This window comes from Drosophila sulfurigaster, chromosome 3 (genome assembly GCF_023558435.1).
Source record: "Drosophila sulfurigaster albostrigata strain 15112-1811.04 chromosome 3, ASM2355843v2, whole genome shotgun sequence".
In the NCBI taxonomy this organism is placed as follows: domain Eukaryota; kingdom Metazoa; phylum Arthropoda; class Insecta; order Diptera; family Drosophilidae; genus Drosophila; species Drosophila sulfurigaster.
Window position 1 is genome coordinate 39,658,431 of NC_084883.1, and position 13,120 is coordinate 39,671,550.

Sequence of the window (13,120 nt, forward strand, 5' to 3'; positions counted from 1 at the left end):
CCCATCTGCCCCATCTCCCAATCTCGCTTCCAACTCGAAGAGTCGTCTCCAGTGGCCAGCGGTGGCCCGCAGTGCGTCGGCAAACTGGCAGAGCTTAGTTGCGTAAGTTATCAGCATTGGGATTGAAGTCTGAAGTGGCCAAGAGCGCAGCGGTTGCACACACTGCAGCAATCGTCACTCACGCAAGCATCTAATTTGGCCAACGACAACGACAAACACACACACAGAGCTGCACACACACATACACTTGCACAACTCTCAGGTGGCTTGGAGCAGCTGTAGAAGTGTGCGATGCTTTCTCATTGGCGGCTTCTAATTATTATTTCAATAGCTGAGATTGAAGCACACACTCATACACATGCTGTGCACTTGCATTAGTCATCGAGTGCTGTTCCAAGAGAATTGTACTGTGGGGTCAATAGATAAACTGCATGGCTTAAAACTCTGCCAAATAGTTGCCATAAAAAACTCATTTTGGGCCATTAACGTAGAGACGTCGCAATGCCGCCGCGTCCTCTTCAACAACAAAACCAAATGATGGCCATTTTATCCAAGTCTCTGACTGCCTGCTTGCTGCCTGCCAACTGGCAACTGCCTGGGAAAACTCACAACTGGCTAAGAGAGAACACGACTCCCAATTGGGGGGAAATTGTAGGTGGAGGCGAGTACAAGTCGACGACTCTTTAAAGCTCGACGGCAACTACACAAATTGCACGTTTCTTAAAAAAAAAAAAAATACAAAAAAATAAGAAAAAAAGCAGCGCCAAATATTTGTTCAACATTTAAGCATCGACATTATCATCATTGTCGCAAGTTTGTTTGGCTTCACATCAGAATTTTATGGAGCGCACAAATATGAGACAGGATCGAGAGCACCAAGCACAAGCACGAGACGGAAACGGAGACGAAGCAGATACCAAGTGGGTAAATGGATTGGGCGGTCGGGAGGGAGGAGAGAAGCGACCCAGACCCAGACGACGATGGTAAAAAATAAAAATGCCACTTCCGTTTTATTTGCGCAAAATTAAATAAACCGAAATATGGGCGACCATATTGGCGCATAATAGGGAAAATATTTTGTTCATTAATGTGTTCTTCCCCCACCAGAAATGAGAAGTAGATGGAAAACAAGTAAAAATTGTAGACAAACTATAAGAGAAACGACTAAGGAATACCCAATAAAGCATGGAAATTAATAGAGCAACTTGTGTATAATAAAAAACAAATAGTAAATTGATGAAAACTAAATGAAAACTAAGAACTATTTCGATTCAACAAACTATGTACTTTAAATTGACAAGTTTGTCTTAAGTTGATCGAACTTTAAACAGTTAAAAACTGCCCAAAAAATTTGTGACAAAAATTATAAAGCTAGCAAGAAAGCTCCTTTTAAGTATTCACATATGTATGCACATACATTTGGTTGGATGTGGAAGGACTAGCGGCATTTCATGGAGCTGCTTTTATATCCTCCATGCGAATGCAGAAACTTTTTATACTTTGGAGCTGGCAAAGTTGTGAGTTACAGGGCATACACAAAAGTAGAAAATAAATAAGCAGGGAAAAAGGAAAGCCGAAAAGTAAAAGCTTTGCCACTAGCCAGTTTATTGTGTATAAACATTTGCAGGACTAAAGCAAGCCAAGGGGAAGAAGATGAGCCCCACAAAGTGACTGGCGGAATAATATTAGATCGAAGTTTCTTCCTTTATTTTTTGTTGAAAAGAAGGCCTATTGAGGCGCACTGCTCGAGTCCTTTTAAAGTAGACTCTGCGCTGGGGAAATAACCCACCAAGTCAATGGGAACCGAGACAGGAGCCAAGCCAAGGAGCCCAGCGAGCCGCACTAATCAACACAATTACGGTGCAGTCGAAGCAAAAACTTTTCTAATTGGATATGAAGACGCGCACATGCGTTTCTTTAAAAGAATTTCACTCCACCAAAGGCATCTTCTACTAGCTGAAGGTCCAAACAATTTGGCAAGAAAATGGCGAGCGACAAACAGTAGCTTCAGCTTCAGCTCCGTCTCCGTTTCTGGCTTCAGCTCCATAGGCGTCACCAAAGCCCAATCCCCAATCCCCGGTACGCTGAAATGCTTTGACAAATTATTTTTAAGCCAATTTACAACTTGAGAAAAAGTATCAAGAAAACATATCACCCTCCACGACAAAAGGGTGTGAGAGGGCGTGTGTGTGTGTCAGTCAGTGTTTGTGTATGTATAGGTAAAGCAAATATAATGCGAGGGATAAAAGTGTAAAGTTGACAACCCAAGCACATTACTCACTCGAGGTGCCAGCAACGACAACGACAGCGGCGACAAGGGCAAAAGGAGTTGGAGAAGAACAACGACGACGGCAATAGAGACGACAACGACGACGATGGCGATGGCATTAAAATAACCGACCAAGCGATTCAACGTCAAATGAACAAAGAGCTGAAACAGAAACAGCAACCGGAGCAGTAGCTGAAATGAGCATGGCCAAGAAAAATGGTAATGCGCTCCTTGCAAAGCTCCGAGAACGGAGAACAGAGAAGCAAGAGCCAAAGCCATAGCCATTGCCATCGTCATAGCCATCGCCATAGCCTTAAGTGTATGCAACCAGAAAGCAGTCAAGAGAGTTCACATTGACGATAGCAATTGCAGTGTGTGTGTTTGTGTGAGCTGCTTTCATTCACACTCCTTGCAAGGACTTGTGCTTGCACATGATGCCAGTCTTTGGCCAGTGTCACAGTCACTGGCAAAGCCAGGAAGCAGCATTTTCTTAACGCTTCTCTCGAGCGTCGACAAAATGACGACACTCCGTTTGTCGTTTGCCGGAAACCATTAATTTTGTCACTCTCCGAAGCGTGGAGCTGCACATGAGAGTCGTCGATGTTGGTGCGGGGGCCATTGACCAGCGCTCTATATTGAAAATCATGAAAAAGCAATTAAAGTCTTGCACCTGTGCACCTTGCCACAGTTTATGGCGAGAGCACGGAGCAGCAGAGGCCACGTTCAGCTTCGACTTCGATGACATCCAAGGCATAAGTTAATTGTTGCCAAAGCGCAGACCACACTGACCGCAACGACAGCAGCAGCAACAACAACAACAACAACAGAACGACAGCAACACCGGGAAGAGGAAGTAAACGAATGGTGTGTGAGCTGTAAAGTTCACATGACACTCCTCTTCATGATGCATTGCGGCCAGCAGTGACGGCAACTGCTGATGCGACCACAAAAACCGCGGACATGTTTACAGTTTGATGTGTTGTCTTTGCAATTGACTCTTAATAATTACAATGCATAATTTAATAGTTTCAATTTGAGCAGCCGAAAACGTCTCAGAAGGTTGTTTAACAATAATAAGTATTACATTAAGAAAATAAATGGCCAAAAACGTTTGGCCCAAGTCAAATATGCAAAATGCTGCTTACCGCAAACAGCAGAGAGCACAGCTTATTCAGTCTTCGATTACGCACATTATGTTAATACCGCTCTTGCCCAAGTTGACGCCCTCGAGCGCCGATTCCTGGTGCGAGCGCATGTAAATCAAAAACTGTATGATAACATAAAACAAATTGTTGCGATCGTAGGCGCAATTGTGCAGCTCCTTTTCGCTGATGAAATTAAACTTTGGCTTCATCTGGCTGTTGGTTATGAGAAAAGCGCAGTGTGCTCGATTATTCACAGCATTAATAATATCTTTTGTGGAGCGTTTCTCCTCGCGCATCAGCACATAGCGTGAGTGAAAGGGACGTCCACCACCCTGGGGCAGTGGCATCAATTGGCTGTCCAAGTAAACGCAGAATAAATGGAAGAGTATCTGCAATTAAATGGGGGAAATATATCAATAAAAGTAAGTGCAAGAAATTGCTGGCACTTACAGCAGCATCTGTAGGCAAATGGTCGCCCCATTCTTGACCATTGTGGGCTTTGCCCGAGTTCCAGCGATAATCACCAATACATGAGCCCTGCGAGAGTTCGCGAATGCGCTGCACCACATACTCCTGATTGCTGAAGGTGTCGAGGAAGGGCAGCAGCAAAGGCAACATGGGAGCACAGCCTTGCACGAACTGTTGATTCTCGGCCATCTTTCGCAAGCGTTCCAAGCCCACAGCGCCGATTTTTAGTTCAATAAGACCGCGCTGGCGAAACACTTCATCCATATTATCAATTTGTTTAACTAGACGCTGCAAAATTGTTGTGGATATCCACTAAAAAGCAAGAGTTTAGATAGAGACAGAGATTCAGTTGCTCTCTTACTCACATATCTGAGATTGCTTAGGTACTGCGACAACTTGACCGTAGAGATGCGCTTAATGACCTCCGAATTGCTATCCTTAAACTGCACAAAGCCAAAATCTTCAATGGAAGTAGGCGTATTCTCAGTAGAGGCCACAGGCGCTGGTGCCAGCTGATAGATGGAACGTTTTAGTAAAAAGGCAGCATTATTGCAATAGTTCCAAAACGAGTTTGTCGAGTCCATATTCTGTACATTAGAGGATTCAAGCAGCTCGGCATAGCTACGTTCCCGTTCGCGCTCTGCCCGCCGCATCAACGCTGGCAGCTTGCGTACATCGGTGGGAAAGTCATCGCGACTGACTTCGGCATATGGCGACATATAGGCAGCAGATTCATTGCTGAGATTGCTGGCATTAAGGGACTTGTTGCCACCGATGGAACAGTTGTATGATATATTATTTAGCTGCTGTTGTGAGCTGCGTGTTGGACTCGGACTGCGACGAGGCGATTGGGTACCCCAGCGACTGTCCTCGAATGAGGAGTGCCAATTGATAATGGGAGTGCTGTCATTGAAGTCATCCTCTTGCTCATAATAGCGTGGCTTTGGCGTTTTACTGCGTATACGCATTGAACTGTCCAGAAGCACGTTGTCTGCAAAGCAAGGTTTTCACATTAGATACGTTAACTATTCGAAGTATTGCAGTTTACCATTAGTTTCATTTAAGAGGCAGCTTTGCATATCAGTCATCGACATAGTCACATTGTCCACCATCAGCCACCAAATATATTTGCCAATGCAGGCTACAGCGCTGAGCAGCAGAAACACACCAACTGTATACTCCACCTCATACCAGAGCGTTGTTCCATCGGCAACGCACACTTGGCTAATATCAAAGGCGAGCACAGCGAAGAGTAGGATGTGTATGAAACCCCATTTCAAATACCTTCGAGCCTCTGCTCGGCGTCGGCGTAGATCGAGATTCTCACGGACTTCACCGCGCGACATTGGCGTCTTTGGTCTTTGGTGTTGTGTGATGGGACTGCGATAAGTTGGTGAGCTACAAAATAATTTAGTTATGTAGCACACTGCGTTTGTGTAATTGATTTGATATAATTACCAGTTGTTCCCTGAGAAATTCATCTTCGCCTAAAATTTGAAAATCCCTAAACCCGTAATGCTATTGCGAAAACTGTTGTAATGCCAAAAATTGGCGGAATTTTGCAATGTGTGGCCGACCGGCGTTGAGTCCAGATGGAGAAATATCGATAGCACAATCGATTGCATCGTTGCTTTTGAAATTTTGCAAATATCGATTTATATGGTAAACATTAATGTTTACTCGAAACTGACCAATTAATTTATGAGCCAATTATTTATTTCTAAATAAACTATACTTTCTGGATTAAATTAATAATGTCAAGGGCTCCGAAAATACTAAATACTAAATTGACAATCACAGCAACATTGGCTTTAATTCTGATTGTACAAAATAATTTTACTAATTTTGTTTGCCTTGAGAATTCCTCAAACTAGAGTATATTAGGTAAAAAAGTTAAATTTGCAATTTTGGAGGTCGATGAAACATAACAAATTAAATATGCTAAAAAAGTAAAAATGTTGGTATATATAATTGCTAAATATACCATAGACCACAAAAATCAAACGAACCAGTAAAAGCTGTTTGCTATGAAACGTCTATGCGCGGGAATATTTTTTTTTAAAACCAACTGAATAATCAATTAAGTATTGCAATATTTATTGCAATGAGAAGAGGTGAGAATTTATAAATATGATTTATTATTCGATTTTGTTTTTTCTCCAGTGCTTATCTAATTGACGTTAGAAAAGTGAAGTAAGAAAATGCGCCTTGTATAATCTGAAAACATAGAACATTAAAATACGCCCTTAAAAACAAATATTTCTTTAAATTACCTTAAGTACAGCCACCAAAGTGACTCTAAAATATTTTAAGCCAGTGAGAAAAAACGGCCTTGAATTAATCTGAATGGCTTGAAAGACCAGTTTCATGAGTAACACATTTTCCCTAGCATTGCTCGAACGGTAGATAATTTGCTCCCAATTGCAACTGTAGTACATGGTGCTCAACTCGTCCGTCTAAAAAATAATAGTTTAATAAAATACAATTTGCATTTGAAATAAGCACACCGTTGCATAGAGAATCGAGCCAATCATTCCAAAAGCCAAAAGCTCGCAGAATTTGGCTATGAACCAAATGATGTAAGCGATGTTTCCAGCTGGATTCTACAGATAAAATACAATTTTAATCATAACGATTTAACAAGTTTTTTGTAGACTTACCGTATAGGCTTTGAAGCCCATAACACAGAGCAGCACGGCGCTAAAGCTAAACATGATAAATATGCGAAAACTGAATTCCTTCTCCATTTCCTGGCCAAACTGATTCAGAGCATCATTTCGGCGCATAATATGAATTAAAGCTCTCCGATATTTGGCTGCAACTTCATCACGATTCTCGTCTTCAAGCAAACGTTTGCAAATCTTATTCAAATCGGAACTTAGGAGCAGATAACGCGTATTGAGATGCGCCATCAATTCGCCCAAGACATTCAGCTCCCCAAAGAGCATGGTGGTTATAATAATGCCCACCCAGTAATTCATGCAGATCAGAGGTAAGAAAAAGTATAGCTTAGTATTGTCGAATAGATAAACTTGTTGATAGAGCATATCGCGCCGATGGTAGATGATATTCAGGACTGGCACCAGTGAGAAATTAAACAAAGCCAAGAGATAAGCAATCGAATTGAGACGAGTGCCCAGCATTAGTCTTTGAATGCGAGTATATAGTTCTGGCTGAGATTCTTTGGATACGTATATGTCCGCATAGAATTTCTGTAATAAACGCTTGAAGTCATCCTTGCGCATGGCCAACTCGAAGCCACGAATTTGTATCTCAACCAGCACCAAATAAGTCGGTGCTCCCGTTAGCATTTTATCGATGTCCTTGCGATTGGCAATCAGATAGTGAAAATCCACTTCGTTGTGCAGCGTAAAAATAAGAAATCCCACAAATATTGAGATTTTCTCTAACAACACAACTAGGCGACTTGCTCCATCTTCAAGTGGCCACACAGTGTGATTCAATCGACGGTACATGGCCACAGGCCAAGGCAAAGGAATAGCTTGCCCATCTCGAAGTCGCGGTTGATAACGCATCTCTGATAGTTAAATTAAAACTGTGACCATTTGGAAAAACAAATCATATTTTATACTCCTCGAAAATAATTATTTAATTGCCAGAAAAATAATTAAAATTATTATAAAGGTTGCAGCCAAGGTGAACTCGACAGCGATATATTCGGTAGCTCACATTCTATTGTATTATAGAAAAAAAAATTAAATTAAAAGATTTAAAATAAGCTATAGCAAAATACAATACAAGAAATATAAAATATGATTTAAATTAAATTTAAAAGTAGTGAAAACTAGTGACCATTCAATTAAACAAATTAAAGCCCCTTGCTATCAAATAAAATATATATATGATATGCAATAAAAGAAGAAAATATCACAATTAAAAATAAATTTAGAACAGTATCTTCTGTAAAATGAAATAAAAGTATACAATAATTTATAAAAGTATACTAAAATATATATCCTCCTTTGCCACTAAAATGTAATACTCTTCAACATTTTGTGCACCAAAAGCCGATATAAATAATTAATGCAAGCATTTAAAAATCCAAGAAAAATAATAAATAAAAACAATTGCTGAATTATTTATTACTAATTGGGAATTGAAAGCAATGAGGAAGAATGGAAAAATTGAGTTAATTATTCACGTGGCTGGGTCAATTGTGAGTCCCAAACGATTTTGTTGGTAAACTTTTGGTCAGCGGCCCTGAAGTCAAAATTGAAGCTAATTTTTTGTTGATTTATTTTGATAATTGCGTTTTATATAATTGCCATTTATGTTAGTTAAGTTTTGTATGTATACGTATTTAAAAAATATGCACAGTTCCATTAACTAAGTTAAGGTTTGCAACTAGCTTTTCAATGCATCCGTTTTCTAAGTATTTTATTTTTATTTGTATTGTATACGAGGAATTGTATACTTTCGTTTGTATGTTTGGGGGAACTAGTGCAAATGGTTATGTTTTAGTATGTTATAATACTGGCTTTAACACATACACATAAATACAAATACATATGCAAATTACAAATATATTTTCGATTTTCGAATTTACGAATATTTTGGATTTTCAATTTTAGTTTTTATCTTTGTTTTTTTCTTGTGGCGAGCGCTTTCATACATTTTCGGAATTGACCTCAACTTGCAAATTCAAATTGCATCGAAACTAGACATCGAGAACGGCAACAAGAACGAAGAAGAATTCTATGGAAAATATTGACCTAAAATGCACATAGTATTTTATTAGTTAGTTAAGTAGTTTAGTATTTTTTTTTTGTTTAGTATATTGTTATACACAGTTTAGTTGACTAGTTATAAATCGTATCATATGTATGTAAATCCATGGGTTTATTTTCCTAGACTGCTTTTGCTAAATCGATCGAGAGCGAGCGTGTGTTATTTATTTTGGTTTTTGGTTCTGTGCTTAGTTGGCCATCGAACGCTTGCCCCAACCCGCATGCAACTTCTGCCACTGATCACGCTTGCCCCACATGCCCTTCAGATTGTTCCAGGTCGGTTCACGCTTGCCCCAGGCACCTCGGAACTTATTCCAGCCCTGAGCCTGTCGTCGCTTGCCCCAGGCCACGTTCATGTTCTTCCAGGCACGCTTCTCCACCGTGTTGTCCGTGTTGTAGTCATCGCTCTCCTCCTGCGACAGCTGCTGCTGTTGCTGCTGTGAATGTTGCTGTAACTGTTCGGGATTGCTGCCACTGGCCATGCGCTCAAAGGTGTTCCAGTCGATGGTGTTGGTGCCGTCGGTAATGACCAAGGGCACAAAATGTCCAGTCATATAGATGGAATCATCCATTTCCAGGGCAGCCGGATCACTTGCTCGCTTGCCCCAACCTCCCTGCAGCGATTGCCAAGCCCGCTTGTTGTTGCTGCTGCTGTAGAGATCATTGTCGGCTAGTTGTTCCACCACTTGGTCACTGAGACCTGTGGCAGCCAGCTCATTGTTGTTGTTGGCTATCGATGCGGCCTGAATGCTGCTGCTACTGCACAGGCAGAGCAACAGCAGAAGAACAATGCTGTGTGTCCCGCAGCCGTCGGAAGTTCTCAACTGGGCCATGTTCCTACGGAAAATGAAATGAGCGCTAAGTGAGAGGGGGAATGTGAAATATTGAAATATGGAATTGTGTAAATAGAGCAAAGGAATGCTTGCACCAATTAAGTCAAAGCTTTGCCGCCTCCCCGCCGACGTTGCGTGTGCGTTTTCCCTGGAGTATCCAGCCACAGCAGGAGTTCGCTGTTCGTTGTGCTTTTGTTTTTGCTGTTGGCGCAATCATTTCCGCCTACGCCTCAAATTACAGCAACAAGCGTAACGATTTAGCTAAATAACCACTCTAATTGAAAGCGGTGGGGCGGCATAGCTGTCCATCTAAAGATGCCCCCAACTCCCTCCTCCTCCACTGGCTATTGGACGGCACTCAACTCCCGACGGTGACGTTGAATTTGCGCCCCAAGTTCACTTGATGCCAAATGCCAACCGCTGCGTTAAAAGCCAACAACGCATAACAGTTACAATTTATGGCCTATTAATGTCTTGTTGCAGCGTGAGCTTCAGCTTCAGATGCGGCTTGAGGTGAGAGCATCAAGTACTACTCACTGCTACTCACGGTAGGCGGTAGCTTTTTCCATTGTAATGAAAATGATAATGATAATAATACGTATACGCCGCATACGCCATAGAGACAGTCTCGCGGATTTTGCACCATCAAATGCTCTCGACGCGGCATGCGTGCGCTTTTGGCCCAACCACTTCTTATGCTTTAAAACGATACTGGATAATGATAGCTAAGATTATGGCCATGTTTGCTCAACAACTTAAGTGCCTGAGAATTGCACTTACGAGAGCTCTGTTTGCCGCCTCGCAAAGATGCTCGTCGCCTCCACTTGACAGACAACAACAATAATATGAGGAGCAGCAACAACTAAAACTACAACATCGACCTCGCTGTCGCCTGTTTGTACTTCAACCTAAAGAAGTTACTCACATGCTTTCACATGCAGCGAAATTATTCATCAGCTTAATACCAAGAGACCAACTATCTGCCACACTGTTGGGAGAACAGATTACTCAAAAGAGAGCAAACAAGGATACTTCCCAGTAAAATCGAAAATTTAAAATCAATGCATTATCTGTAGTACGAATAACATAATTATCCGAACTTAAGCCGCTAATTTTTCATCAATACTAAAGTACAAATATTTATTGAAATTTTAAGGTTAGAGCCTCGAATTTTGGTACAGAACAAACATTTTTACGATTCCTTACGATTTGATGTACCAAATATAGCCTTTGGTATAATTTTAGTATTTTGACTTGCAGAAAAACTCCTTTCAATGCACTGAAAAACAAATGTCTAAAATATATAACGTATACTTAATATTCACTAATTCATTCATTTCTCCTTGGGCGAAATTTATAATTGAAATCGACCCTTTTAAAAAAATGATGGTTATTCTTCAATAGAGATCAAAGCAAATTGAAAATAATGATTATTAATTGAGCGAAAAGAAGAAAAATCACTTTTCAACTGTGCAAAGTCTTTAATGCCCATTTCGATTGACTTTAACTCAACAGCGACAACATGTGGAGCTATCTAATCTGAGTGTGTGGCGCCTGATTAAATGATGCTTCACTCAGCTGGCTACTTTATGGCAACGATGTGAGATGTGGGACAGTTAATTGAAGCGGGCCAAGTTAGCTGTGGACTGTTTTGTCGTCCAGTTTTGCTTCAATGTTTTGCCGCTAACTGTTTGACTGTTGACGGATTGTATGAATGAAACTGGCGCTGGGATTGACGCTGGTTTTATGCTGTCTTACTTTGCATTTAATTTGTGTGCTTGTCGTTGATTGATTGACGCCCGCCCAGATGAAAGTTTTAGCGGCTTTGCGTTAAATTATAATAGATAGCTTCAACGCGATGATAGGGCACGCATCAAATTTTATGACCACACACTCGACCTGGCAACGGCAACGGCATCGGCATCGGCAGAAAACAGGGCGCTGCCCATGGTTACATTAACTTAACCAGGAGCAGAGGCGAACTGAACCGAACCGCAACCAGGAATAGAAAACCAAAAGCACGTGCTGGGCAGCTTGTAATTGAAATTAACCGAAAATATTTATGGCTTTGTTAGTGGCTGACATTCCAGCGAATTTCTAGAAGAAGACTCCAACTGGGAGCGAGTCGCCAGTGAAGTCACTGTATTATTCAGTAGTCTCTCTCTCCTGGTCAGACATTATTCATGGCCATGTCTTGCAGTGACAAAGACAGGTGCTTGTACTCGCATCCTGGCCAAAGAATGCTCCTTCACCAAGAAGTACACTCATTCATATGAAAGTACGCTGAGAATGTACATAACACAGATAGACAGATAGAGAGATAGAGAGAAAGAGATTCGCGTGACGAAATTAAAACAGTTTCTTTGGGGCGTTTCGAGGCGTCGCGTCTCAGTTTGCATTTCTATTTCATTTTTATTTATTTTTTTTTCTGAGAGCGTCGTCGTCGTCTTCTTGGAGTTGCGCCAATATTTGCCAAAGGATGGCATTTGCCTATAAGTATTTTGTTTAAATAGGTTTCCGTGCCTGACGCCTTCCCACGCATTTGAATAAAAATCATCGAGGCTTCAACGAAAATTCGTAAATAAACAGAATATCCACAGAAGTGCAAATAAATTTCGGTGTCTCTCCAGCTGTGCTGGAGCTCCAATCCTTCTCTCCTTGCTACTAAGCTATACCGACCGTATTATTATGGGTTTTGCATGTGTTACGAATCCGGAGAACTGGAACGACGTTGGAGCTAATCATTCAATTTTTAATGCGACCTACGCTGTTGTGTTTAGCCAACAAACTTGTCCATTATTAAGTGGATATGGTAAACATATTTACCATAATGCTAAGCGATTAATGACGTCGAAGAATGTTATTATTTGAGGGCGGAAAGTCAGCAACCCATGAATATATTTTTAGCTTAACGTAAATTCAATTTACTATATCACAATACGCCTTGTAATGGATGTTAATTAAATTATTTTAATTCGTATTTGTTTTTTTTGTATTTTTCTGTGGTGCACTTTGGCATTGTGAAATGGTTTTTCAACTCTGTAAACTTGATTAAGCAACCCGAAAAAAGCTCTCTTCATAATCAACTTACCTCTTTGTCGTTATTTTGTTTGATGTTTTTCAAACCGGAAACAGCCAACGGGTTCCGTTATTGTGGTCGCGTAGTATGTAAGTTTATATCACCAATCTGTGTTTGCACTTTTAGCTATTCGTTTTATTACGTTTTTATTATTTTCTATTTTTTTTTTAGTTTTTTTGCCGTTTGCACGTGAAATTACTTTTATAACTAGATTGCGGTGCTATTGCAATTCAATTACTGCACAAATATGGCGAGTGGATAACTCTACTCTTTCTGCTCTGCTATGCTCTATGCACTCACCGGTTACTGGCAACGAGCTGGTCGAGCTTCGGTCTCGGGATGTGTGCGCAAACCTGTTGATCAACTGTTAATGATACGCAACTCGGCCGCGACGGCCGTTTATAAATCAAAACGGAAGCGAAACCGAGGCACGATTGTTGCGTGCGGAAAACACGAATGTGACACACGAAGTGCACACACACACACACACACATACACAGATACACGCACACAGAGTTAGATACAATGGGCTGTCATGACAGCTTGGCGATTGCAGCAACGCGACGCGACGGAAGTGG

The 13,120-nt window shown here is 41.0% G+C and overlaps 3 protein-coding genes and 1 long non-coding RNA gene across 4 annotated transcripts; 1 reads left to right on the forward strand and 3 right to left on the reverse strand.

The window, feature by feature from the left end:
• Positions 1-742: 742 nt before the first annotated feature.
• LOC133842063 (uncharacterized) lies at positions 743-3,515 on the forward strand. Its single transcript, XR_009894353.1, has 2 exons — positions 743-983; positions 1,108-3,515. It is a non-coding gene; the product is annotated as an uncharacterized LOC133842063 (long non-coding RNA).
• Positions 3,233-5,499, reverse strand: LOC133842062 (transmembrane protein 209). Its single transcript, XM_062274971.1, has 5 exons — positions 5,341-5,499; positions 4,931-5,280; positions 4,248-4,873; positions 3,865-4,194; positions 3,233-3,803 (listed from the first exon to the last, which is right to left on the reverse strand). The coding sequence occupies exons 1-5, from the start codon at positions 5,361-5,363 to the stop codon at positions 3,441-3,443; spliced, it is 1,692 nt and encodes a 563-aa protein (XP_062130955.1). The 5' UTR covers positions 5,364-5,499; the 3' UTR covers positions 3,233-3,440.
• Positions 5,500-6,146: 647 nt separating this feature from the next.
• Positions 6,147-7,427, reverse strand: LOC133840059 (odorant receptor 74a; the record flags this gene model as incomplete). Its single annotated transcript, XM_062271714.1, has 3 exons — positions 6,147-6,338; positions 6,390-6,485; positions 6,543-7,427. Coding segments are annotated over 3 exons (1,173 nt in total), but the record flags the coding sequence as incomplete, so codon positions are not given.
• Positions 7,428-8,110: 683 nt separating this feature from the next.
• On the reverse strand, positions 8,111-12,920 carry LOC133841489 (allatostatins MIP). The gene is made up of 2 exons (XM_062274013.1): positions 12,555-12,920; positions 8,111-9,467 (listed from the first exon to the last, which is right to left on the reverse strand). Exon 2 carries the CDS (start codon positions 9,461-9,463, stop codon positions 8,819-8,821), a length of 645 nt encoding a protein of 214 aa, XP_062129997.1. The 5' UTR covers positions 9,464-9,467; positions 12,555-12,920; the 3' UTR covers positions 8,111-8,818.
• Between the last annotated feature and the right edge of the window lie 200 nt (positions 12,921-13,120).